At 36.9% G+C, this 27,546-nt stretch overlaps 5 protein-coding genes across 8 annotated transcripts; 2 read left to right on the top strand and 3 right to left on the bottom strand.

Annotated features, from left to right (window-relative positions):
- Nucleotides 1-429: 429 nt before the first annotated feature.
- On the bottom strand, nt 430-17,968 carry LOC110718712 (tubulin-folding cofactor A-like). Of its 2 annotated transcripts, none has more exons than XM_021897603.1 (4): nt 17,649-17,968; nt 2,321-2,474; nt 1,198-1,284; nt 430-900 (listed from the first exon to the last, which is right to left on the bottom strand). In XM_021897603.1, the coding sequence occupies exons 2-4, from the start codon at nt 2,471-2,473 to the stop codon at nt 799-801; spliced, it is 342 nt and encodes a 113-aa protein (XP_021753295.1). In that variant the 5' UTR covers nt 2,474; nt 17,649-17,968; the 3' UTR covers nt 430-798. The 2 variants fall into 2 exon arrangements, with proteins under 2 accessions (XP_021753295.1, XP_021753294.1); XM_021897602.1 differs by lacking the exon at nt 17,649-17,968 and adding an exon at nt 3,469-3,625.
- LOC110718710 (protein FAR1-RELATED SEQUENCE 9-like) lies at nt 5,945-14,478 on the top strand. Of its 3 annotated transcripts, none has more exons than XM_021897600.1 (4): nt 5,945-7,879; nt 8,367-8,530; nt 8,745-8,855; nt 14,370-14,478. In XM_021897600.1, the coding sequence occupies exons 1-3, from the start codon at nt 6,404-6,406 to the stop codon at nt 8,746-8,748; spliced, it is 1,644 nt and encodes a 547-aa protein (XP_021753292.1). In that variant the 5' UTR covers nt 5,945-6,403; the 3' UTR covers nt 8,749-8,855; nt 14,370-14,478. The 3 variants fall into 3 exon arrangements, with proteins under 3 accessions (XP_021753292.1, XP_021753291.1, XP_021753293.1); XM_021897599.1 differs by lacking the exon at nt 14,370-14,478 and adding an exon at nt 13,701-13,807; XM_021897601.1 differs by lacking the exon at nt 14,370-14,478 and adding an exon at nt 13,701-13,807 and having other exon boundaries at nt 8,367-8,571.
- Nucleotides 17,969-19,232: 1,264 nt separating the features above from the next.
- LOC110718960 (uncharacterized mitochondrial protein AtMg00810-like) lies at nt 19,233-20,216 on the bottom strand. The gene has a single exon (XM_021897897.1). It carries the CDS (start codon nt 20,214-20,216, stop codon nt 19,233-19,235), a length of 984 nt encoding a protein of 327 aa, XP_021753589.1.
- Nucleotides 20,217-21,794: 1,578 nt separating this feature from the next.
- LOC110718958 lies at nt 21,795-22,433 on the bottom strand. The gene has a single exon (XM_021897896.1). The coding sequence runs from the start codon at nt 22,431-22,433 to the stop codon at nt 21,795-21,797; it is 639 nt and encodes a 212-aa protein (XP_021753588.1).
- A 2,629-nt stretch (nt 22,434-25,062) lies between these two features.
- On the top strand, nt 25,063-26,848 carry LOC110718957 (putative disease resistance protein RGA1). Its single transcript, XM_021897895.1, has one exon. The coding sequence runs from the start codon at nt 25,112-25,114 to the stop codon at nt 26,846-26,848; it is 1,737 nt and encodes a 578-aa protein (XP_021753587.1). The 5' UTR covers nt 25,063-25,111.
- Nucleotides 26,849-27,546: the final 698 nt, after the last annotated feature.

Genomic DNA, 27,546 nt, shown 5'->3' with positions numbered 1-27,546 from the left:
TCATATATATATGGTCTAATAATAGATGATTTGAAAGTTAGTGATTTTATCTATTTTTGAACAGTAGAAAAGGGAAGAAACATTGGCATCTTTGCGTGAGATTTAGAATTTAGGAATAACTTTGAAGAAATGGTTACAATATATGGTGGGAGTTGGAAATAGAACCAAGATATTGTAAAGGAGTTAGAAAAGCTATTTTCATCTAGGCGAGTATTTAGATCTTTTGAACCATCAAGTAACATATCTTCATCCAGAAGTCGGACAGTATTTCAATCTTTTATAGGCAATCAAGCAACATATCTTTATCAGTCTTCACAGAAAAGTATCATATCGGTTAAACATCAAGTATAGATATTGAACACTCGGCCAAATGAGAACTAATATCCTCAAATTAATGCATCACAAACAATGAAATATACCTCTGTTATCTTCAGTAAAAATCAGAATGGAACATTAAGATCAAAAGTTTTACACAATTTCTTGATATGCAACATCAAACTAAGGTAATTACTTTCAATTATTCACTCAATACGTAGTATAAAGTATTAAGAACCACTGATTGAGTTTGATTTTCTAAGTCAATAAGAAGATCAGTCAGTTTTCAAAAGGCCAGAAAAGCAAGGAAGTTCATGTCATTGGCTAAAAATAAATGAAAATATATAAACTGCACCATCCACACCTGAGAACTGGCGGCTTCAGCAATTTCTACAATTTCACCACAAAACCTCAACAGACTTCTTTCCTGACCGCACAACTTCTTACATTAGATAGAATTTAATTTGTGATTCAAATTTTTTACTATGCATCTCCACTTTCGAACACTTTCTCAACATCCGCAATGGTACTTCGAGCATCATCGATATCTGGTCCTTCTTTCTCGCCAGACTCTTCCAGCTCCGCCTGCAAGTAGATTGATTAATTGGATATAACGAAAAAGAGAACTCCATTTAATCCTAATAGAGCTATAATTTCTAAGTAACTGTGTAGTAAGACATTAGCTACAGAAGAACTACATTTCATCTTGATCACCTGTGTTATGTTGTCTATTCATTGAAATGTCTTCATGTCCTAAGACAAACAGGGCAGTGTTTTCATGCCTCTAGCACTCTAGCAGAAGTCTACCCTAGGAACAATGTACAAAATTCTGGCAGCGGAGAAAGAGATATCAAACACATGGAGGATGAAAAAAAGTTGTACCAGCGTTCCTTTCAAGTCAGCCAGTGCAGACTCCAGGCGCTTGCGACAGTCAGGAATCATCATCCTAGATTCAGCCAACACATTCTCCTGGAAGTAGAGAATAAACGATCATTGAGAGCAACAATCATAGAATCACTGAAAATAATTGTTTCCAAAGGCATATGGCTGATGTTGAATCAAGTAGACTAGAGAGAAGAAATGCTTTTTCTTTAGAAATTAAAAAGTAAGACTGTACTCTAGCAACTGATACTTAATTCTATCCAAAAGGCAATATTATGGTGTAATTGAGAGCAAAATACAAACATTTCTAGAATGGATGTAACACTGATAAGTCATATAATTAGAATTAGAAGTTGGAAAGGTGATGGCAAAAGGATATGGGTAGCATACTACTCCCCTTTGCATCTCTTCCCTATGAGATTCAATAATAACAACCTAATAATGGCATCATTGATCATTTATACAATGAATATTGGGGATTACACAAAAGCCTTCGGCATGTGCTTCAGAGCCTAAAATAGTTTTTTAAGTAGGACTCTTTAATCTGGGATAAAGAATACACGATAGACTGAAGTTATCCAAGTAGTTACCCAAAGTCTTTAACTGCTTTGTCATCATATATTAAGACCTAAAAAAATCATGCAAAACCAGCTCACATTTAATCAGAGAATGGTGGCCCACTCCCAAGTCTGTGCATGTAAAAAATTTCAAAAGAATTGAGGTAACTTCTGTGCTATAGCTGCACATAGTTAACAGCAGACCCTTTGAACCCATTTTTCTTTTACTAATGTCTCAATAGATCTAAACTAAATAATCAAAGAAGCAACTAAGTTCCTTTCTTAACTCATCATGTATAAAAGTTTCTGCCTTAACCAATGTTTCTCAGAAAACTTTCGTAATATACTAGCCTATGGTAAAGAGACACTCTTGGACTCTTGGTAAAACAAATTAGTCTGTCATTCTTAAATTGAGAGGAAGGCAGCTAATTGTTTAGACGTGCGAGAGGGAAAAGAAGTGAGAAAATATATAAATGGAGGAAATCAGTTAGGGAGGAAATGCGCAGAAAATCATAAAATGAATTTAATTTTTGTTTAAGTTGGTTCATGGGACTGTTCAGACATACCTGTTGCTTAAGGTCATAAGGATCAGCGCTTCTCTCCTTCATCTCGGCTGTTTTAGCAGCTTCTCTTTTGACCTCTATCTCATACGAGTTTAGCTCTTTAACAAGGCGCTTACAAGTGCTAGTCTTTATCTTCAAGTTTCTCAAGGTCGACATCCTGCCATTACAATCCACAACCCAACATTAGAAGACCCGTACATTCAGACAAACCACTCATCAGAGTCATCACCAATCATCTCAAAAAGAGGAAAAAAAAAAAAAAAAATCATATGAGTAAACTCTACGGCCGAAGCACAAAATTTCTCAAATAAGTTATGATAAAAGCATGCCACACTTTTTTACATCTTAAATCATCTTTATGAAGCAGTCTATATGCTGGTCACTAACAAAGGGATGGGGGGAAAGTAATAATAGTAAAAAGGAAAACAGGAAAAACTTGTGGAATTCAAGGTTTAAATTACTAATACATTGGGCATGTAAAAACTTCATGCCTTTATCCAACCCTCAATCTTGCATCCTGCTTAGGCCCGTCCCTGGAAGGAGGGACAACCACCCTGCCAGGGAGAAAAAGGTCCAATTTCATAGTTTCATCCTACCGGCAAATTTGATTCAACTATCAACTTAGGCTTAAAAAATCACATAATTTTAGGGAGTGAAGGTCCAATTTCATAGTTCCACCCTAACATTAAATGCAATTTTAGGGCGTAAAGGTTCAACTTCATAATTCCACCCTAACATTAAAAGCAATTCCATACAATAATCAAATTAGGCTTGAAAATCACATAATTTTAGGGAATAAATGTCCAAGTTCATAGTTCCGTACTTCCATCCCAACCCAAAAGGAAAATTTGATTCAATTATCAAATTAGGCTTGAATAATCACATACTGTTAGGGATAAAAGGCCCCATTTCATTGTTCCATCCTAACATCAGTGACAAATTTGATTCAATAATCAAATAAGGCTCGAATAATCACATAGTTTTCTTCTCTAGCAACAAAATTGCTCGCTATGATATTTCGTAACCCTAATATGACAAATGGTTCAACAATCGACTTCTGAAGAACCCTAAATTGACTATATTGAGATAAAAAATATATCCTAGAATGTGAAATTGATATTCGATGAATACAAAAAGAAACAACATCTCACCTCAAAAGGTGCTTCAATGGAGGATAGAATTATCAATGGAGAACGTAGAGTGCGCTTCGATGGGAATCCCACAGAGAGATCGAGCGGGAGATTGAGAGAGAGAGAGTACGAGGACAAATACTCCCTATTCCCTGTAATTATGTAACACTTTGATTTTTTTTTTATTTTTTTTTAAATAATATTTTTTTATTTTGATTTGATAAAATGTACTCTGAACGTGAAATCTAATACTCGTACATACGTCCGGGGTGTATCGTGTATCTAATTGACCCAAAGTTAAATCAAATATTAAAATGTAAATAAAATATTCATCGGTGTAATGTGCACCTGGGTGTATAAAACAAACTCTCGTAATAGTTTGAATAAATAATGCTAAAATGTAAACTAATTTTCTTATATGGGTTAAAATTATTTTTCACAGTACCATAAGATTGGTGGAGGTTTTATTTTTAAAATTATAAGACTAAAATTCGCTAATAACAATAGAGTGGTTTTCAATTAACAATATTTTCAACACGTAATTGTAAACACTACTATTCTAAGTCTCCTTCTGACCTTTATGCCTAGAACCACTAATGGTGATAATAATATTAGAGGTTCTACTTAACTAAAACCGACATCACCATTAGTAGTTTTACAAACAAAAAAAAAAATCTTGAAACCAAGTCTATGTGGACATTATGCTTGAAATTAGTTTTTAACTCGACGCGTATAAGAAATTAATTTACGATTTAATATTATTTGTGAAAATCTCGTTCCCAAAAAAATATTCTGCCTTCCATTCCATATGCTAGAATATAATAGAAACAAGATGGAAAAGAAATAGATGAGACTCATAAGAGGGGAAAAAGATTAAGTCTTAGCTTTTCATTTGTTTGGACGTAAATCTTTCAAGCAAACATTTGATAACGACAATAGTTTAATTAAATATGTTTCCAACCTTACCAAACATGCTTTTCACAAAGAATCTTGTTAGATTCGTCTCCATTAATACTTTATATTATCAATTTTTAATTATTTTTGCTTACAATATTAGTAATTAAAGTAGAGGTGATCATTGGGCGGGGTTGCCTGGGTTCGGGCCGGGCCGAAGATAAAAAATTATGCCCACTTCTCGGGCCGGACCGGGTCGAGTCAAGCTTCGGGGCGGATTTTTTTGTGCCCAAACCCGCCCAAAATGGTCGGGTCGTGCGGGCTTTTGGGCGGGGCTTGAAAAATCAACTAAATATGCATAAAAACACATTCTCAAACCCGTCCAAAAAAATTTTCGGGCCGAGCCCAACCCGATTTCAGGCCAAAAAATTCTGCCCAAACCCGCCCAAAATCGGGTCGGGTTGACTTTGATCACCTCTAGATTAAAGTTATGAGTGAAGCGTAAAATGAGATATGTTGCAAGTAATAACAAAAAAAAAAAAAAAGGACAAAGAAAACATCTATATGATTATAATTAATTGCAACACTGTTATTCATCTTTCTTTAACCGAATCATTTGAGACTTTTAATTACTTTAGGACCACATATGATGCAAGTATTTTGTTATTATCGAGATATGAGGCTAGAGTATTTGACTAGTTTTCCGACTTCCAGGCGTGAGGCCAGGGGTGAAATCTCACCAAGCTTATTTTAGGAGGGATTTTCCTTACATTCCTCCCTTTTAGGATAGGTCTTCTCCTTACCTAAACAAAAAAAAAAGTTTTGTTACTATGAACGTGCAACAATTCTATTTTTCATGTTTTTCAATGCACAATCGTTTGTTATTTATTAGCGTTTGAAGTTGTTTAAGTTTATTTTTAAATAAAATACAATGCTCTTTAATCTTAGTAGAAGTTTGTTTTTCAAAAAAAAAAAAAAAGTTTAATCATTAATATAATTAAAGAGTATCAACGAAAAGGTTAGTGTAATACTTGTGATTTATTCACGAAGTACTAACTTTAAAAAGAAAATATACCCTAAATATAGATTATAAAGTATCATCTACTAATGAGATCTTAGCCTATTGATCTCAAGTTTAAATCCCACCCCTACTTGATGTCCATAGACCCTGAAGTTATTGCGAGAAACTGAAGCCTACACGAGTAACCCGACGCAAAACAATAAATCAACCCGAAATGAAGCACGAAGACGATCCAATTACCCACATTGCCAGCTCTTTCTAAATGTTGTTCGAAAAGACTGTCACCAATTTTTCTCCCTTTACCGGCACAACAGTTAGGTATCAGCGACCGAAGAGATTCTCCGGTGATTTAGGTTTTGGCACACAGCTTACCCAGTGCCCATTGTCTAAAATTTCTTAGAATTTTACCTTGGATTACTTCATATATTTTTGTTAGGGTTTGTGGATTCATCAGTTTACCAGGTAATTTGAATCTTTTCTTTCACTGTTTTGTATGCTTATTGTTGTTGGTTTATGATTATTACTTTATGAATTCATCTTGCTTCATAGCCATTATACATAATGTAGCATATTTTGGGGGAATTTGGAAAAACTAATGATTTTTGTTTAAGCATAATGTTTAATTTTGGGAAAGTTTTTCCCATCTAATTTTGATTTTTCTCAGTTAGATTAAATTATCCTGCTGTAATTCGAAGAAATGTGAAAATTTTAGTGAATGTTCGTATCAAATTTGCCAGAGTATTGTGAATGAGCTTGACAATATATGTGTGTTTTGTTTGATGATTATAAACTTATTTTGGGTAAGTTTTGTTCTTCTAATTTTGCTTTCCTGCATTAATGGTTAGATTTTCGCGGTGTTATTTTGAAGGAAAGTGAAAATTTAGCTGAATGTTGGTCCTGAAATTGGCCCTGGTATAAAATTAGACCCTTTTTGTACTGAGTAATGAAATGACTAGCATATCACTGTATATAAGTACTTAGTTATTAGTTTAACCCTGATAAGGAAATAAAAAAAAAGGATATTGTTTCATTTGTGTGAAAATGGTTACCGTTGCAGTGATATTTATGAACATGAGTAGGCAAAGGGCCCTGGGCGGTGGGAGTCAGCTTGTATTGGATTACCTGAAGCAAAAACACACTGAGAATCCTAATTTCTATTACGCAATTCAGGGCGATCATGATCCTTTAACTGCCAATATTTTCTGGATTGATGCTACCTCTCGGATTAATTATACCTACTTTGGTGACACTGTGGTTTTTGACACCTCATACTGTAGCGATGGCTATAAAGTACCCTTTGCAACATTTACGGGATTAAATCATCATGGACAGCCCACTCTTTTTGGCTGTGCTTTAATGCTGGATGAATCAGAGGCTGCCTACATTTGGCTGTTCCAAACATGGCTTCATGCGATGTCAGGTCGAACCCCAGTCTCGATCACAACAGAGCCTGCTAGGTTTGTGCAGATGGCAGTATCTCAAGTTTTGCCCAATACCCGGCTTCGTTATTGTAAATGGAACATGTTTAGAGAGACACAAACCCATTTGGGTCATGTGTACCAGTCACATCATACTTTTGAGGTAGAGTTCAGGAAGTGTGTTGATGAGAGTGAGACGATTGGGGAATTTGAATCAAGGTGGGGAACACTTTTGGAGCAGTATTATCTGATGGATGATGAATGGATGCAGTCAGTTTATGATGCTCGGCGTATGTGGGTGCCTGTTTACATGCGGGACACTTTCTTTGGCGAGCTCTATAGTGATGAAAATGAGGGTAGAAATATATACTTTGATGGTTTTATAACTTCTGACACCACATTACAAGGGCTGATCAAAGATTATGAAAAAGCTGTTGGGAGTTGGCATGAGAAGGAACTACAGGCAGATGATGATACGAGTAACACAATGCCTATGCTGAAGACCCCATCACCAATGGAGAAACAGGCTGCTAATGTTTACACCAGGAAAATATTTATAAAGTTCCAAGAGGAGCTTGTTGAGACCCTCGCTAATACTGCAACAGAACTAGAGGAATCAGGAGGAGTCACCATGCTTCGTGTAGCTAAGTTTGGGGAAGATCATAGAGCTCATATTGTTACTTACAATTCTCTAGAAACAAATGCTAGCTGTAGCTGCCAAATGTTTGAATTTTCAGGTGTCATATGTAGGCACATATTAGCAGTTTTCAGAGCAAAAAATGTTCTTACTCTTCCTTCAGATTACTTATTGAAAAGATGGACAAGAAATGCCAAAAGCGGAGGTTCATTGGACGAACATGCTGTCAGTGAACTAACCAATTCCCGAGTCTCTCTGACTATTAGATATGACAACCTACGGCAAGAAGCCATTAAATTTGTGGAAGAAGGTGCAAAATCTATTCAGGTTTACAATGTAGCTATGAGTGCCCTGGAGGAAGCTGCAAAAAAGGTTGCTTCTGTGAAGAAACAAGGTCATGGAGTTTCACAAGGTCGCTCTCTGGCAAATGGTGACAGTTTAGTGGCATCCGTCCAACCTGCAGTAAGTTTAGCTTAAGCTTTGGAGATACCATTTACATTACAATGTCTTATATGCTGTAATTTTTAACTCTACCCTTTTTTCTGTATAGTTTGTTCTTCCCTTTATATATTCTTGATAAGTACAAGTACTTAAATGTGCTGCTTTTGAGAACTTTGAAACCTTATACATGTAGCACTTGTTGAAAACTTTAATGCAGTATTAGTGGAACAATATAATTTTACAAGTTATTGGCTAGGCAGTAGCATCAGTTTTCATCTGCTAATTTGAAATTTACTGGTAGATTAAGGTTATCTTCTTTTGCATTTGTGAATTATGGATCATTTCCAACTCAGTGTCGTCTTAGTGGAAACTGGCAATAAAGCTTTTTCTTGTGACTGCACCAATGGGTTAACTGATGACATTTGACACTTCGAATAATGCTGCAAGAATATGATGCTGCTTTGTTGTATGTTGCTGATAAGAGTACTAATTAATTGTTATGCTACAGGAAGAGAAGGTTAAGAAAATCCAAGAGTTGACAGCTGAGTTGGATATTACTAACAAGCGATGTGAGGTCTATCGTGCAAACTTGCTAGCAGTTCTGAAAGATATGGAGGACCAGAAGTTGAAGCTTTCTGTTAAAGTCCAGAATGCAAGACTTAGTTTGAAAGAGTGAGTTGCCAAAAAGCAAGCCAAGAATTTTCTTTAACTTGGTTAGTCATTAAGGACCATATGGTTATTAGCAAAATGACATAATTCGAATTCAGTATTCTTGTGAGTTGTAAGGCGTATTCATATTATGGACAATGCAGTATGATAGACAAAAAACAATTTTATCTTTCATAATCAGTATTCTGCTAATCTAATCATTCCTTGCATCCTGCAGCTAAAGGTTCAACTAGCCTTTAGTCTCTGGCCATCATTGCTTGCTAAAGGTGCCCTCAGAGAACAAGTATCCCGGAGCTTCATACTTTCACTCTATTTCTTCCCACACAAGGTGCAGAGTTGTTCTTTATCCTCAAATTTTATGCCTTTTCTGCTGAACTTTGTTTTTGAGTTGTCTTAGCATTATAATCTAGCTGGAGTGGCCAGAGGGCTCTGTTGTTCTGAGATCACCCTGACTTAGTTTGCTGCTAGTGCTGGCCCAACTTGGGCCCAGAAAGGCTGGTGGGTCATGGGCCCAAACCATATAATCAGCCTAGCACTAACTGGCCCACTTAAGCCCACCTGGTTTGGCCTGGCCTTTTCAGGTGGAATTTTCAATATTGACAAAAAAATTAGGTCTGCCTGAAGCTCTGAACATGCCTGGAAAAGGCATGTTACCTGGTCCAAGTGTCCAACACTCCAACCCAATTTCCTTTCTAGCCCAATCCTAGGTCACATATCCATAGCTGGGCTTTGCTATGAACCAGATGAGGGCTTTAGGCCCACCTAGACTGGTTCACTCCACTGGCCACTTTTAAATTTAACTTATATGGCTACAAGATCTCTTGCAGGCTGCATTCATGAATATAAATGTTTACAATACCACTTTATCGGTCTTATATGGTCATCTCCTTGCATGCTAGAACTTTTTACTGTGTATAGAATTACGTTTGAAAAGGTTTGTATTCTATAAAGGACCATTATACACAAAATAGAACACGTTGTGGATGTTAATTTACTTACCCCAAAGGTAGAATCACTTAGCTTGCTTGCTAATAGCTACTGTACATGCTTAATATGTCCCAAGACTGCCTCATATTCCTTGTTTTTGTTGGCTTTACCAACATGACACCAAGCTACAAGAGTTAAATTATTGATAGTCTGGTTACAACATGACACCAACCTTGTAAGATTTCCAAAAGAGATTTCTAGACGGTCATGTCTAGCTCACATGATGTTGCTTTTTGATTAAAATTATTTACTATTGATCAAAATTGTTTTTTATTGATTGTAACATATTTTTACTGATTAGAAGAAATTTTACTTATACACTAGTTATTCATTTTTTAAGACCACTGATTGATTTTTGAATTGGTTTTTTTAATAAATTTTTTAGTGTACATAATTAAATATTTCTTTGGAAAAATTCATTTTAATAATCCCAACTTTGCCCAATTTTCTTTAAATAATCTCAACTGTAATAATCCCAACTTTTACTTACGTTTTCTTTCTTCAAGTGAAAGAGGTGGATTATAGGGGACTAAAGATTTGTGATTGTAATAATAATAAAAAAAACCTACGGAGTTGTGGTAAGATAATGTGTAAAAGTGTAAATATTGTAGGGTACAAGGGGTAACATATTAAATAGAAAAATGTAGAGGTGAATAGAACAATACATAAGCCAAGGCTAAATAAGTAAAATTCCCGAAGGTAACCTATTTAATTCACATAAACATTAAATTAATTGTATGACATGCAATGCCATGAACCAAACACTAGGTTTAATTTGACTTTATTTTTAAAGATACGCAGTTATTTGGAAAACAAAATGTACTCTCTCTGTTTAGAATTAGTTGCAACACTTTCCTAAGATGGATGCTTTTTTAGCTGCAACGTAACTATATTTAGTAGCATTGTGGGGACCAACACCCACTAACTCTCCTTTCATTATATAAGGGCTTTTTTGTCCAATCTCATTCCCCATGTGGGGACCAAAGCCCACTTGCTCCGGTTTCCTTAATTTGTTGCAATTAATTTGAAACAGAGGAAGTATTTCAATTCAAATTTTCACAAAATAATAAATTATGACATGGTAAAAAGCTCCTTTAACAAAACCACAAGAGGCAATAAATATGCAAATCAATCTGGATACTTTCCAATTAATGCTACTTCATCTATGGAAAGAAATCAAATTATATAGTAACAATTCATATTCACACTAATCTTCATACCTCACATTTAATACCATCTCTAATTATTGATCCAATGGTTCATTTCTAACAAAAATAAAAAATAAAAAAAAATAAAATAAAATAAAACTAATATAGTCAAAGAGCATTATTTGTTCAATTCACATATTCTCACTCTCCAGCTTTCCTCCTTTTCTTTCACTCTTTCTGACTTTCTCTCTCTTATTTTCATCACATTGGCTTGTCTTCTACTGTTTTTACTCAAGAAGACAAACTATTTTTCTTCAAAACTCAATTCTATCAAATTCAACCCATTTTCTCGGTAAAATTTTCTCATTGGCTTAAATATTTTCAGGTATACTTCTTTTTCTCTAAATATTTTGATTATATCACTTTTTCAATCCTTTATCTTGGTTTTATTTGTTAAATTTGGTTCCTTTTGATAATTTGATGTTTCAATTTTGATTGATTTGTGGTTAGCTTATGTATTGGTTTATCCAATTTGAATTCTTGGATTGTTTCATGAACGTGGTTTTTGGTTTGGTGGTGTACTGGGTGTTGATTAAATTGATTGTTTCACTGGAATTGACTGTCGTTGTTATTAGGAAATTCTGTCTAAAACCACCCATTAAATCCACTTTTTTGTCTAAAACCACCCACAATAAAAAATGTTGCTCAGGAATACCCATATCAAAACTTTTGTTGTCAAACACCACCTGATTCATCTTTCCGGCATTTACTCAAAAGTCCGGCGTTGACTTGACCCACGTGACTTGCACGTGAAATTTAATGACCCCCTCCCCCCCTTCTTTGGCTGGGTTTGGGTGGTTTCGAAGAGGGTGGGTTTTTTTCCGGATGGATTTTGGGTGGTTTCGATGGGGGAGGGTGGTTTTGGGTGTGGGTGGGTTTTATTCCTTGGTGGTTTTGGGTGGTTACGGTGGGAAAGGATGGTGGTTGTGTGGTGGTGAGTGTATAGGCGATATTTTCGGTGTCTAGTCGGCGGTCTTGTGGCGGTTGGGAGGTGGTGTAGATGTATGCTCGTTGTTTTTTGTGGTTGGGCGGTAGTCAATGTCGGAAAGATGAGTCAGGTGGCGTTGGCAACAAAAAATTTTATTTGGGTGGTCTTAGGCAACATTTTCTTATTGTGGGTGGTTTTAGACAAAAAAGTGGACTTAGTGGGTGGCTTTAAACAGCATTTCTTTATTATTATCATTTTTGATATGCTGTTTTTTAATTTTTTTATGTATAGTTTTATTCATTTAATACGATGTATATAGTTGTGTTAATATAATTGTGTAGTTTTTTGCCAAATGTAGTTATTTAATCTTGCATGCGGTGGTGGAGCATTAATTGAATTATGTTAAATCTCGAATTTTGAGGTTGTGTTGTGTGTTGTTGGGAGGAAGGGACGTAGTTTTCGTATACAACGGGAAAACTAGGGCCGATGATCCTTTCAAAAACACGACCTTAAATAATGATTATTAATATAAACTTGTTTTAACGACAATGTCCATAATTTTTGTTTTGGTTTTTTAAAAATGATTTTTACTTTTTATTTCATCATATGACTAAAAGACTATATGTTGCAGTTTGTATTGAAATTTTAAATTGTAATAGAATTAGAAATTTGGAAATCTTCTCTGTTTCAATCTGTGCATGAAATTTATTTGGGATGAGGACATGAAATTTGTTCGAGGCGAAGAGGCATGATATTAGAGTAAAATAACAAAAATGTAATTGTAAGGAAAGTTTGTTATTAAATGGGCATGAAATTGGAAGAAAATAAAGATTAAGTTAAAGAGAGGAAGCATATGAAAGGGCCCCTTCCCCCGTCCCCACCCCCGCCCCCCACCCCCACCCCCAAACAAAGAAAAGAAAAAAAGGTGTTCAAAGAGAGACACGTGGCATTCTAGATTTTCTTAAAAAAATTCTTGTTAATTGTAGCTCATATATATATATATATATATATATATATATATATATATATATATATATATATATATATATATATATATATATATATATATATAGGGGAAGACTCTCATGAGAACACCTCTTACATGTGAGAACACTCTCATGTTCTAAATTTTACTCGTATGTTCTAAATTTTAAATCAGATGTTCTAAATTTCAAAATCTGATGTTCTAAATTTTAAATCACGTGTTCTAAATCTTAAATGAGTGAAATCAAATGTTTTAAATTATCATTCACATGTTCTAAACCTTAAATTATTTGTTCTAAATTTTAACTTATATGTTTTAAATTTTAAATTGTTTTCTAAGATTTTTAATCATATGTTCTAATTATTACTCGTATGTTCCAAACTTTTACTCGCATGTTCTAAATGTTACTCCTATGTTTTAAATTTAAAATCTGGTGTTCGTAATTTTTATTCACATGTTCTAAATCTTAAATCAGATGTTCTAAAATTTATTCAAAATTTCTAAATTTTAAATCAGGTATTTTAAATTTTTAATCGCATGTTATAAATCCAAAATCAGATGTTCTAAATTATTACTCGCATAGATGTTCTAAATTATTACTCACGTGTTTTAAATTTTAAATCATGTGTTCTAAAAAGTTAAATCATGTGTTCTAAATTTTTACTCATACTCCCTCCGTCCCTTAATTAGATTCCTACTTCTCTCTATTATGTGAGGAATAAATGCTAGAAGTAGGAATCTAATTAAGGGACGGAGGGAGTATGTTCTAAATTTTTACTCACGTGTTCTAAATTTTAGATCAGTTCTCATATAAGTATGTTTTCTCACATATGGATCTATTCTCACATATGGACCTATTCTCACCGGATCCCTCCCCAACCGGATCCCTATTCTCACCCGGACCTATTCTCACAGTGTTTTTTTTTTTTTTTTTTTTTTTTTTTTTTTTTTTTTTGGGACAAAATAGTAGCTCCTAATCTGAATTTATCAAACAACCTGAAATTTTTGGGTTAAACAAATATTTATGTTATTTATTGTAATTATGTTCATTGGGCCTATAAACAGGTTTTGAAAGTTAGGATATGAGAGTTTGACCACAAACAAGTTCAAATCAATAAAGGTGAAGTATCTTATTAGCCTTATAAAGTTATGAGGTAATCTTTTGTATTTTGATCCCCACTTGTCCGATTGTTTTGTTTATTTTAGAGTTTCATCTGTAAAGGGGGCCACTTTCCAAATACTTTTGAAGACCCTGAAATCCTACATCAGGGGTAAGAGTATGTACTGTACAATGTACACTGCCTGGTGGAACTTTTTACCTTCTGACAAATATGTATAATAGCATAGGTTGCATTTTGTTAGTTCTAGCATAGCATATCCGTCTCAAGTTCATAAGGTGTTTGTATCAATGTGTTCCCAAGACAAGATCAAGTCACTTTTGCCACAGAATAGGGCTTGGAATTTTATGCTAACTTGGTTGAGTTTTGCTGAGTTTCTTATGCTGTAAACAAAAACTAAAGTATTTGGACAGATTACATGCCTGCAAAGTGAACTTCCACTTTAATTCATGAAAAATTATTTGAAATGTTTTATTTGGTTCTGTATCAAGTTTACGAGCTGTATTATTGAAATGTTTTATTTGGTTCTGTATTTAGTTTACGAGCTGTATTATTATGTCTTTATTTTCTTACTATCAACTAAGGGTTTTTTTACTAATGTTTTAATTCTATGCAGGTCCTGCAACTTTAGTTGTGTGGGTGGGGTTTGGAATATAAAGCAAATTTTCTAGTTGGGAATTGTTGAGACATCTTTGATTTGAGAAGCACAATGTCCCTAATCAGAGGTCAAAGTAGTGATGCTGAATCCACTACTGAGAGCATTGAGATCAACCTCAATTCTCTTTTTCTTAACAATGGTGTGCTTCTTGTCTTTCTGAAGTTGTATGATGAATCCTCATTAATTTGGTTTTCAATAATTGATTGTAGTGTGTTTTACATATGTAGTATATTTATGCAGCTGATCAGGATGTATGCTTAAGCGTAAGCAGTAATTCTGATCAGTCTAGCCCATGCATGACACAACATTATAATGGTTTACCCCTTCATTGCAGAAGGAACCAAACCATGTTGGCATTGTCCCAAGCTTAGTTGATAGTAATTTTAACAAAGTCCCTGGTTCAACTGGGAATCTGATCTCTGACCATAATACTGATCAGGCTCCAAATTTAAATGCAGGAGGTGCAGCTGTCGGTAATGTTGCTGAACCAAGACTGTCAATGGGCTCCTCTTCCAATGTCAATTATTCTGTAGGAGCTGCCAGCTCTTTGGGGAAGCAAGAGGATATTAGCTCAGATCCTAAAGTCAGCATTCAAAATATAGCTGACAAGACGAGGGAAGTACCACGTGGTTCAAGACAGACATTTGAAGTGGGAAGCTCTACTGGTCCTCGACAAGCAGAAAACAACTTGTCGAATAATCTTTCAGTTCATTTGAATGATTCCTCCTCCCATACATCATCGATGTCACCTTGGAATTTTACTCAGATGAATGTTCAAGAACATCCTGTCTTGAGAACAGGCGCTGGTCTTCACTCAAGCTATAACACCCATCCTCGTCCAATCGCCAGTATCCATCCTGTAATGCCTCATGGAAATTTCAACCAAGGGCTAGCTATCAATACCTTTCAGACCCTCATACTGTATAATGCACTCCTTGCATATTGGAATCCTCTTTTTCCTTTAGTTCTATATCCCTCACCATCACCATTGCCTATGTGGCAGTGGCTCAATGATATCTCTGTAAGTTCCAGGCCTTCCACCTCACCAGACATGCCCAGGATGGTGCTTGCTCCTAGCTTTTTTGGAAATCTGTCTCAGTCGCCTTTTACTATCGACTCCAGTTTAACGGTTGGCAATTTAATTGAGAGTGGACTATTGCCTGACCTACAAGGCCACTCACATCATCTGCATCATCACAGCCTGGCTGTTGGAAGCTATGATACTCTTGGTGGTGATTATGTTCACCAAATGGATCATAATTTATATTACCATCAGTGGCCCTCCCTTTCCTGGGCTCCTCTAACCGCTAATCCAGCTGGAAGGCAGCAAACAGCATTAGATTTCCTGCCAGGGTTTGTTTCTCCTAGGATTGGTCCAGGATCAGGTGTTGGGAATTTTGTTTTCACTCCTAGTCCAAATCCTGCTACCTATGGGCATCATGGATATGGCATTGTTGGCCAGAATTCTTATTTTTCGGGTCCATCAGCCACCCAGTCTGGTCATCATCTCAGAAGTCTTGGAGTGCACCATACTTCTCAGTCTATGGAGGCTGAAGTAGAAAGACATCACAGGCCTATGTCCGAGGTTTGTGAACTAGAGTATTCTCTTTTCTTTCTGAGGGAGCCCTAGTTCCTCATTATGAGAAGCACTTTTGTTTCTCATAATGACATTTTGGAAAATAATGTGATGTTTTTCACTGGTGGGGACCGCGTACGTGTCATGAGTGGGAGCCCCATATCTTGACACATACCCCATGAGAAACAAAACTTGTTTCTCACAATGAGAAACAGAGAATTCCCCTTTCTCCCTTTCTAGATATACTCGAGCCATTTATTTTATTTATGTATTTTATATTTGAGATTGCCTACTTCACCTAACATTGGGGCAGGCAGAATCTTTGTTTCTTAATTTGCTGAACTATTTTCAGATCTTATTGTCTATTTATCTTTTTATTACATTACTTCCTCATTTCAGTTGAAAGCCATTTATTTATTTTTTTAAAAAAACTTTTCCTGTCCATAGGTGCATCACATGTTTTTAGATGAGGGCAAAGACATTCTCTTTCATGGGCCATATGACTTGGTCATTACCTGAAGCTATATTGCTATGCTTGTTATGTTGTTGTAGAGTCAGTTTGCACAATTATTATAAGGAATTCATAAGACCTATTATGAACTGATACTAGTTGATCTGAATTAAGTAAAAATTAATTGATGCATTCTGTGGATTTATTTGATTTGGCATTAGCTCCTCATATCCAATATGTTTTAAATTTATGGTTGTGCATTATTTTTAAACAAATTTTCGATTTGCATTTATGGTTATATTATCCTTCATTCCTTCTCCTCATTTGGATTACAAGTTACTTGTTTCCATAATTTGACTTATAATGTTAATGATGGAATCATTACTGGAAGCAAGTCTATTAGCTAAGTCAAGCTTTAAGACTAAGGATATTATTTGCAGTGGCGGAGCTGGGATTTTCAAATTGGGGGGGACAAAAAGCTTAACAAAAAAAAAAAAAAAAAAAAAAAAAAAAAAAAAAAAAACTCAAACACACCCAGCCCCCCTCCTCCGATCACCCTTCTGGCCACCTTCCTGTTCTTGAAACCCCAACCCGAAACCCATAGAAAGCCCTAACCCAGAAATGAGAGATGAAGATCCATGGAAACCAATTTGGGGCTAGACGATTTAGGGTTTGCGAAAACGAATCTCAGGGACTCACAATCGATTTCAGGGAAAACGATTGAAGAACAAAATTTTCAGGGAGAACGAATTGAAGAATATTTTTAGATGAATGAAGGGGGAATGAAATTTCACGAACGAAATTTCAGGGACTAAAAAAATCGATTTAAAACGATTTTCAGGAACAAAAATTTTCAAAGCAGATTGAACGATTTAGGGTTTGCGAAAACGAATCTCAGGGACTCACAAATCGATTGTAGGGAAAACAATTGAAGAGATAACGAAGATCGGGTTGTTTTCTAGTAGCCTTGGATTTGTTTGAATTAGGTGAATCATTTGACATTTCCTAATTAAATTGAAAAATATATATCAATTTCCACAATCCACATCATTGCATAATAATAAAACCTAAGATTAAAATTGCAATTAAAATTAAAATTCAACAAAGATTGCAATTAAAATTAACAATAATTCAACAAAAATTTGGAAATTAGGGTTAACAATTGGGGATTTCAGATTGGGGATTTCGAATTAGGGTTAACAAGACATACCATTGATGGATTTGATGCAGCGAAGACGACTGAGGCTCGACGGTCGGACGGTGAGGGCGTGAGGCAGCGCGCAGCTAGTGAAGTGTTGACTGGTGAGGACAGAGGACCAACTGACCGAGCCACCGAGGACGGTCAATGACTCAATCTACTGAGTACTGTTGTACTGACTAATAGAGGGCGGTGGAGGCTGGACTGGCTGAGGCAGCGTCGCAGCGCGGCAGCGAAGAACGGAGGTCGATCTACTGGAGGACAGGAGGAGTGAAGATGGAGTAGCCCTTCAGTTCTTCGTTTCCTCCGTTCATATCCAGCGATTTTCTTTCTTTTTATTTTATTTTATTTTATTTTATTTTATTTTTTTTTTTTTTTTAAATTGGAGGGACAGTTGTCCCCCCATGTCACTTAACTGGATCCCCCCTGATTATTTGTAGTGGTAGATTACTTAAGGGGAAGTGTAGTCCATCAAATGATTGCAAATAAATTTTGGAAGCAAAGTTATTAAGTAAGGCAAACTAGAAGGAAACTTTTATGCTTTAGGAAACGTCGGTAAGGATATGCAAGATTTAGACTGCAAGCTTGATATTACATGTCAGTGTTTACTAGTAATCCATCTGTTACACATTTACAATTCTTCCATTCATCTATGTGCTCATGGGTAGCATAACCATGTTTGCTATGGGTACAGACATACTGTACAGAACTATAGGTTGGTGATACTTGAAGAGAAATTATTTAGTTCTTGAACCATCTACACACATGGATATAGTTCGACAGACCAAGTCTACAACTCAAGGACCGTGTAGGTAATTGTCTGATCAACCATGAGTCTTGTGGCCATTTGCTTGGTTTTGGTTCGGACACTAATCATTACCTCTTTTTTGCATAAATAATGGCAAAGGCCAATATTTAATGCTTCGCCTTTTGGTTTTTATGATGCTTAAGTGTCTAAACTGTCTTAACGTTTATGATATTACGTCTTAGAATTGGTATATTCCCCTTGAGTTAGGATGTTGTGTAACCTTTGTAAGTGTGCCCATTATGGTAGAAAAGGGGTATCTAATCAATTGTAAGAGATTGTTTCCATGTATATTTAAGATTTCCTATCACCTCTTCTTGCACCCTACAATCAAAGTGGTAGGAACTACTAACTAGTAGCTGATGAGGAAGAATCTTCGTGTCTGAAGATGTTTGCATAGCGGAAGAGTGAAGAAACATGCTAGACATGAACATCCCCTATAGTAACTTGTTCTTTCCAAAAAGTGTGTATCCATATGAAAGTGATTGGTGGGAATCGGATTGCTATTAAGATTTATACATTGTCACTAAATATTGCAATGGTCTAAATCATCTAATGCTTATGATATGGTGTGTTAGAATTGGTAAATCCCCCTTACGTTTGGATGTCGTATATTCTTTTTGTTAGATAATATAAACTCCTTGGGTTGGAGTGTATTCCATTGATTCATATATATAGGGTTACAACAATGAGTCCTATTATGATAGGAAATCTCAAAAGATATCTACAGAATATTCACAAAACTATACCCTTCTATACAAAATAATATCTAGAATATTTATCATATTCTATCACACCCCCGCAGTCATAGCGGGAGGAGGACGGACGCTGATACTGGATCTAAACTCCAAAAATAGTTGTCGAGGGATGCCTTTCGTGAAAATGTCTGCAAATTGATAACGAGATGGAACGTGCAAGACCCGTACATGCCCCAACGCCACCTTCTCACGAACAAAATGAATGTCCATTTCGATGTGCTTGGTGCGTTGGTGTTGTACGGGATTATGAGATAAATAAATTGCACTGACATTATCACAACAAATAACAGTGGCCTGCCGGAGAGGACAATGTAACTCCAAAAGTAGATTACAAAGCCAACATGCCTCGGCAACAACGTTAGCGATGCCTTGATATTCTGCCTCTTCACTGGATTTAGAAAGAGTAGGTTGACGCTTAGACGACCAGGAAATGAGATTGTCCCCTAGAAAGCAACAATAGCCCGAGGTTGAGCGACAGGTGTCTGGACATCTGCCCCAAGCTGCATCAGTATAAGTAATCAAGTGCATGGATGAAGAAGGATATAAATGTAATCCGTGATCAATAGAGCCCTGAATGTAACGCAGAATGCGTTTCAATGCATCATAATGAACCTGTCTGGGATCATGCATGAATAAACACACCTGTTGAACTGCATAAGCTATGTCAGGGTGAGTGAAAGTGAGGTACTGTAGTGCACCTGCAAGACTACGATAGAGTGTTGGATCATGAAACTCAGGGCCTGTCTCTGTACTAAGCTTGGATTGAGTATCCACTGGAGTCGCCGCAGGTTTACAACTAGCCATGCCTGCGCGCTCTATAATTTCCTGTGCATATTTCTGCTGAGACAAAAACGTATGTGAAAGAGTACGAGTAACAGCAATGCCCAGAAAATAATTGAGAGGACCTAAGTCAGTCATTGGAAATCCAGTACGTAAGTGAGTGATGATGCGATCACGCAACAAATTTGAAGAAGTAACCAACACAATATCATCAACATATAATAGCAAATATGCCATGTCTTTCCCATGTCAGAAAATAACTCTAAGATGATTATAGGACGGGACAACCCCAAATAAAGCTTGAGCCGGAGTGATTTGATTGAGAGTTTTGGTAGGCATAATGTTTAGGAGATAAGTGGCTGTTTCTAAGGCATAATGCCAAAACGCCGGTGGAAGAGATGCATGAAACAATAGAGTATGCTTAACATTGTTAAGAGTACGAATCATGCGTTCAACTTTGCCATTTTGAGAAGATGTGTGAGGACAAGAGAAGCGAAAAACCAATCCATTTTTGACACAAAATAATTTGAACGGGTCATTGTCAAATTCTCGACCATGATCACTTTGAAAAGATTTAATAGGACGTTCAAATTGAGTTATAACATATTGTCGAAAATTAAGAAAGGTTTGAAAAGCTTGAGACTTGTACACAAGAGGAATAGTCCACACATAATGAGTATAATCGTCCAATAGAACTAAATAGTATTTGTGACCTTTATCACTACGAATAGGAGAGGTCCACAAATCGGCATGAATAATGTCAAAAGCAGAATAAGTAGTGCTATTGGAATTATGAAAAGGCAAGCGAGTATGTTTTCCTAATTGACAACCTACGCAAAAAGTGGAGTCATGCTCCTTATTACGAACAATCAGATTTTTACTTCTAAGAAAATTAAAAGTGGGTGCCCCGGGATGTCCCAAGCGGTTGTGCCACAGAGATGGAGACAAGGCTGTGAGAGAAGTTGCTAGACAAATTGTCGGTGCTGTGGTCACAATATAAAGGTCCCCGGTACTATTGCATCTGGTTATTAGATTCCCCGTTCGTAGATCCTTCACAGAAAAGCCATTAGGATCAAACTCAATTGACATAGAATTATCAGAAGTGAACTTTTCAACAGAAATTAAATTTTTGATAATTTGGGGAGCTAAATAAACATCACGCAAGGAAAAAGAATTATTAGCAATAGTGGAATGACCATAACCCGTAATTGGAATGCGTTCACCGTTACCCACTTGAATATAATTAGATGTGCTTAAATTAAAAAGGAGCAAAAAGTGTACCGGCATTATTTGTCATGTGGGAAGTTGCTTCGGAATCCATGTACCAAGCCGGATCATAGTTGGAGATCGGAAACTCATTGTTGCAAACGCATTACCAAGCTCGGTTGGAGTCATTGGCGAACCATACTCCGATCCATGAGAGGGGTACGCTGCTTGAGATTGTTGTGAGGGCCCAAGGAAATAGGCCTGATGTGGCCTTGTGTGCTGAGGCGGGTATGGTGGTCGTGGGCCAGCCCACTGTTGAGGATAAGGGAATGGCGCCTGACCCCATTGTGGGGAGGCTTGCTGGGCCTGATTGTTTGGGCCAGTCCACTGTGGAGCGTGTTGAGGTGCGCCCCATTAGGGAGCCTGTTGTTGAGATTGTTGTTGTTGCTGTGGCGAACCTCGGCCTCGACCCTTGCCTCGACCTCGGCCTCGACCACGACCACGACCTCTGCCATTAAAGCCGCCACCCTGACCAGCCGGTGCCGCCTGCTGCTGTAGAGGGGCCGACAAACCTGTGGCGTTGCTATATTGAGCCATAAATGATGATGCTTATGGTGACGAGTCATTGGCGCGCCTGGACTCCTCAAGAAGCAAGCGTGATCTCGCTGTTTCAAAAGAAGGCAACGAGGTAGTTTGTTGTATCATTGCAGCAACAGTATCAAAGTCTGTATTCACTAGCCCCGAAACTAGTCGAATGACTAGTTTTTGCTCCAACACGGGTTGATCAACATTAGCAGGTTGATCCTTCAAGTTCTTTAATTCTCGACAATAAGAAGAGATGTCAGAGAATTTTGACGGGTGCAATTGATTAAATTGGTTTTCCAGATAATCCGCCCTAGTGGTTTTATTATCTTGAAAAATTTCCTTAAGTTTATCCCAAACTTGTTGTGCCGTATCCCCTTTGCACAAAATTGTTTCTAGCAAATGAGTAGAGATAGTACCATAAATCCAATTCTTGACAACGGAATCAAGCCTTTTCCACATAGTGTCGGATAGGTCTGTAGGACGTGGTGTTTTTGGGTCAATATGATCAAGAACATCAAAAGCATGAGCATGACACTCTAATAACTCAACCCAATTAGAATATTGAACTTTTTCACGATCAAGAATTAGAGGAATAGCGTTCTTAATATTATTACTAACACCAAGAGCCGGATGAAAGACTGAGGATTCACCTTCCTTCACCATGGTGATTGACGGTAATGGTGTTAGGGGTTGCTAGGAGTGGACGGCTAGGGCACAAAAAAAAAATCGAGAAAGGAAAAAAAATGCAGAAGCTAGGATTGGATCTTTAACCTAGGTTGTGATACCATGTTAGATAATATAAACTCCTTGGGTTGGAGTGTATTCCATTGATTCATATGTATAGGGTTACAACGATGAGTCCTATTATGATAGGAAATCTCAAAAGATATCTACAAAATATTCACAAAACTATATCCTTCTATACAAAATAATATCTAGAATATTTATCATATTCTATCACTTTTAATGTATGTCCATTATGGTAGGAAAGGGTGATTATAAGAGATTGTCTACACAAATATTCTAAAGGTATTGTTAGGTTGATATAAGAATTAACACTTTATTTGGATATAAGGAAATGGAAGGAAAAGAAGAGAAGAGAAAGGGAGGAGGATGGTTTCTCTAATATCTGCCCCATTTCTGCCCCCAACAAGCCACCCCCAGCCTTCAGTAAGCCACCACCCTCAACCTTTTACTAAAATACCCTTATAAGGGGATGGAATACATATGTAAATTCCAATTTCCCTTCTAGAGGCCTTTTTTTTACTTTTTACCCAGCCAAACTCCCATAGGAAGTTTGGACGGTGTAGATCTCGTCAAAACACCCAATTTGAAGAAGAAAAAACGCCTCGATCGGACACCCGGAGACAAAGTTACGGGTCCCCGAAAGTTTAAAGGTAATATCTCTCAACCCGGGCATCGGGGGACCTATCCGAGTAGACGCTTGCGTAGTGCTCTTGGAGATAAGGTGTTTCAAAAAAAAATCGCCCCAATCGGACCCCGGTGCTAGGATTTATGCCCTTCTGAGTTTACCATATCCTCGGGATTCTACTCAAAAATAGGGAATAATGCGATTTTTGCTCTCGAAAATGCTATATTATCGTAGATCTTGATTTTTTCGTATGAAAACGAGTATTCACTTGACCCGAGGGGTTTTGTATTTTGTATTTTATGACAATTTTAAACTTTCGTTTTACTTATTTCTTACAAACCGCAATTCTCCTTTGTGATGTTATAAAGGTATATAGTATTTATTTGCACTAATTATCCATAGTTGCGCTTGGCTTAGATGGTTGGTAATTGTCATTTCATATATTTACATCACAGGTTCGATCCCCATGTATGACTTTTTTTTTTCTTTTTTTTTTTTTTTTTTTTTAAATGTACATAAAACCCTGTCTCAGACAGCGTTTCATCCTTTTTTTTTTTAGCGTTTTACCAATTGAATTTTTTTTTAAACTAGGGCATAAACGCTGTCCGAGACAGCGATTTACCTATTGAATTTTTTTTAAAAAAAATCCAGGGTAAAACGCTGTCCTAGGCAGCGTTTTACCAATTGAATTTTTTTGTAAGAAAATCCAGGGATAAAACGCTGTCCAAGACAGCGTTTTACTCTGGAAGCTTAGTTTGGTAAATAGTTTTGCCACGCGTCTAAAGTGGTAAATATTTTGCCAATTTGGCTCAATTTGGAGAAAAATCCAATTTCTACTCCATACACTTTATATTCACATGTCAATTTACACCTGAAGTGGGCCCCAGCAGTAAACAATTTGGCAGTGGAGAAGTACATACTTATTCATTCAATACTATTCAATTACTCCTTATTCAAATTACAGCTTCCTTCTAAATCTTCCCATCTCTTCTTTCTCATCTCTTTCAAATCCCTGATGGCAGAACTCGGAATCACCATTGCTGAAAAGCTCATCGAAGTTACTGCTTCTGCGGTCATCAAAGAGGTTTGTGACATGTCGGGATACAAATCTCAACTCGAAGACCTCAACAAAAGTGTCTCAACCATCAAGAATGTGCTCCTTGATGCTGACTCCAAGCGTGAACTCTCCCACGCAACACGAGGCTATATCGAGGACCTCAAGGCTGCTGTTTATGATGCTGATGATCTGTTCGATGAGTTCTTCACCCGTGCTGATGAGCTCAAGCGGCTTGATGGCAACAAGGATGATGAATTCTTTATAAAGGTACGGCACTTTTTAACTGGTAAGAAAAAGGAGGTGAGTCAAGCTCATAGGCTGTCTCGTCAGGTTAAGGGCATTAAGGAGCAGTTGGATAGTATTGTTAGTAACCATCACAAATTTGGGCTTAGTGTGGACTATAAGCCTATTTGTAGAAGGAGGGAGGAAACTTGCTCCTACGTGAATAAACATAAAATTATTGGGAGGGAGAAAGATAAACAGATTGTCATTGATATGCTGTTAGGTCCCAATGATGTTCATGAAAGTTTCCGCTTTGTGACTATTGTGGGAGTTGGAGGATTGGGTAAAACTGCTCTTGCCCAGCTTGTGTATAACGATAAAAGGGTTCAAGCAGAGTTTATGGATTCCAATTTGAGGTTGTGGGTTTGTGTGTCTGATCAAGATGTGGAGCAATTTGATGTCAAGGTCATTCTTTGCAAAATTCTAGAATTAGTTTCTGGTAAAAGGCCTGACGATACCTCCTCAATGGAGTTGGTGCAAAAGCAATTTCAAGAGCAGCTAAGAGGAAAGAAGTACTTGCTTGTTCTTGATGATGTGTGAAATGAAGATTGTGAGAAATGGCGTAATCTGTGCGAGTTCTTAACGCTGGGTCAAGAGGGTAGTCGGATTGTGGTGACTACACGTTCGGAGATGACTGCAATGATTATTGGAGAAAAACATACGCACAAGCTGCAAGGTTTATCCGAAGAGAATTCGTGGCTCTTGTTCGAGTCTGTAGCATTTGATAAAGGGGAACACGAGCACGCAAGTCATCTTGAATTAGTTGAAATTGGGAAGAAGATTGTTGAAAAATGCTACAACATCCCACTTGCTATAAAGGCGGTAGGAAGCCTTCTATTTGGGCAGCCTGTGAATAAGTGGCAGACATTTGAGCACAGTGGATTTGCTGGAATTGGAAAAGGTGATAATGAAATTATGTCTATACTAAAGCTTAGTTATCACAACCTTAGACCCTCTTTGAAGAATTGTTTTAGCTACTGTGCACTGTTTCCCAAAGATATTAGACTCGAAAGGAAGGAGTTGATTAGCCTTTGGATGGCACAAGGATACATTGTGTCGCTAGATAGAGATCAATGCATAGAAGATGCGGCAGAAGAGCATTTCCTGATTTTGGTACGTAGATGTTTCTTTCAGGATGTAGAGAAGGATAGATGTGGTGATATTGGATCTGTGAAAATCCATGACTTGATGCATGATGTTGCTCTAGAAGTGGGGAGGGAGGAAATAGGCATGGTGAGTTCTAATACAACCAAATTGGGAGATAAAGTTCGTCATGTGTATTTTGCACGTGATACCTTTTCACAAAATTACTCATTTAAGAGTAAGATACGTTCGTTGATTTCAAGGGGTGATCGCTGGTCCGATTTCTTCGGTGTTCCGGTGGATGCACGAATTGATAGCTGGATTGGTCTAAGGGTGTTGTGCTTGCAGTCAATAGGAATAACAAGGTTTGATCCAATTGGTAAGCTACCGCATTTAAGGTATCTTGACTTGTCTCAGAATAGTCAGTTAGAGGCACTCTCTGATTCTATTACTAGACTACATAATCTGCAGACTTTAAATTTAAGAAATTGCACACATTTGTGGGAGTTGCCAAAGGATTTTTGCAAATTGGTAAAACTTAGGTACCTTGATTTAAGTAATTGTCGTTATTTGAGTGGTATACCTTCGGGCATGGACAAGTTGACTAATCTTAAGGTGCTACCATTTTTTGTGGTGGGTAAGGAAAAGAGAGTTTCAACAGAGGAGCAATGTATGGGAGAGCTCAAAGACCTTAAACCCCTGACCAACTTGAAGGGTGGCATAGTGATCAAAATTGGCAAATTTGACAAGAATGATGGAGGAGAAGAGTATTTGAAGGGTTTGAAATATCTCACTCGGGTTGATATAAGATTTGATTACCATGCTTATGATGGATGTTTAGAGTGGGAAGATGTGATGGAAAAGCTAGAGCCACCTTCAAATCTCGAGATATTCACCTTGCGGGGATACATGGGTACGACAATTCCAAGGTGGGGTAGAGCACTGGATAACTGGGCACTCTCCCTCCCACTTCTTGTCAAGATCGAGCTTTTTGACTGTAGCGATTTGGAGCAGATACCATCGTTGAGTAAACTGCGTAATCTGAAATCACTGAGACTTAGAAATCTACACAAGCTGGAATATATGGAGAATACAAGCACCAACAATGCCAATGAAGGAGAAGATTTTACGGCATTCTTCCCCTCCCTTAAGTCTCTTAAAATTTGTGATCTTACAAGATTGAAAGGATGGTGGAGGGAGGAGGAGTTGGTAGAGGATGAGGATGAGCGTATCTTGAGGAGTAGCTTCACATTTCCTCGTCTTTCCAGATTGGAAATCTGTTGAGCCTTTTGGTTTTGATGGACAAATTGACAAACTCGACTAATGAATGTTTTGAGTCTTTGGTGAATAAAGGGTTCAAGCAAAGTTCGTTCCGGAGTAGGAACTTGGATGCGGAGTAGCATTCTTTAAAAAGCCTCGTGTAAATCTCACATTCTAGTTTTAATTGTGAGCACTCAATAATATAAATTCGGAAAGGAACTCAATGACTTATGTTAAAGACTACTGGAATAAAAGTTAGTTTTAAAAGATAATTTCTTAAAGAAAAGATAATTTGTAAAAGTTTTAATAAAGATAATTATCGAAGATAATTATCTAGTTGTTTTAATAAATAATAAGTTTATCTTTTCAAATAAAATCTTTTTAAACAAACTTTTGATAATCTTTTAAATAAATATTTGATAAAGTTAGCAAGTGGTTTTCTGTGAGAAAATCTTTTATACGGCTAATGGTTATCAAGTTGTTAAGATAGTGGGTTAATTAGATAAGGCTAGGAAACCTCTTCATGATCACCATCTGTCAAGATAACTCCACAAGTTGTTAGTGGGTTGTTGGCATGTGGACGTGATTATGGTGGAGGTTAATGACTAAGCCTTCTCTATAAATACTCATGCAAACTATCTCAGCAAAACACAACTCTTAAGCATAAAAATTCCAGTAGCCATCTAATAACATAAAGAGAGTTATTTTCCTTCTTATACTCT

This window comes from Chenopodium quinoa, unplaced genomic scaffold (genome assembly GCF_001683475.1).
Source record: "Chenopodium quinoa cultivar QQ74 unplaced genomic scaffold, ASM168347v1, whole genome shotgun sequence".
In the NCBI taxonomy this organism is placed as follows: Eukaryota; Viridiplantae; Streptophyta; class Magnoliopsida; order Caryophyllales; family Amaranthaceae; genus Chenopodium; species Chenopodium quinoa.
This window is presented reverse-complemented; position numbering and strand designations above follow the sequence as displayed.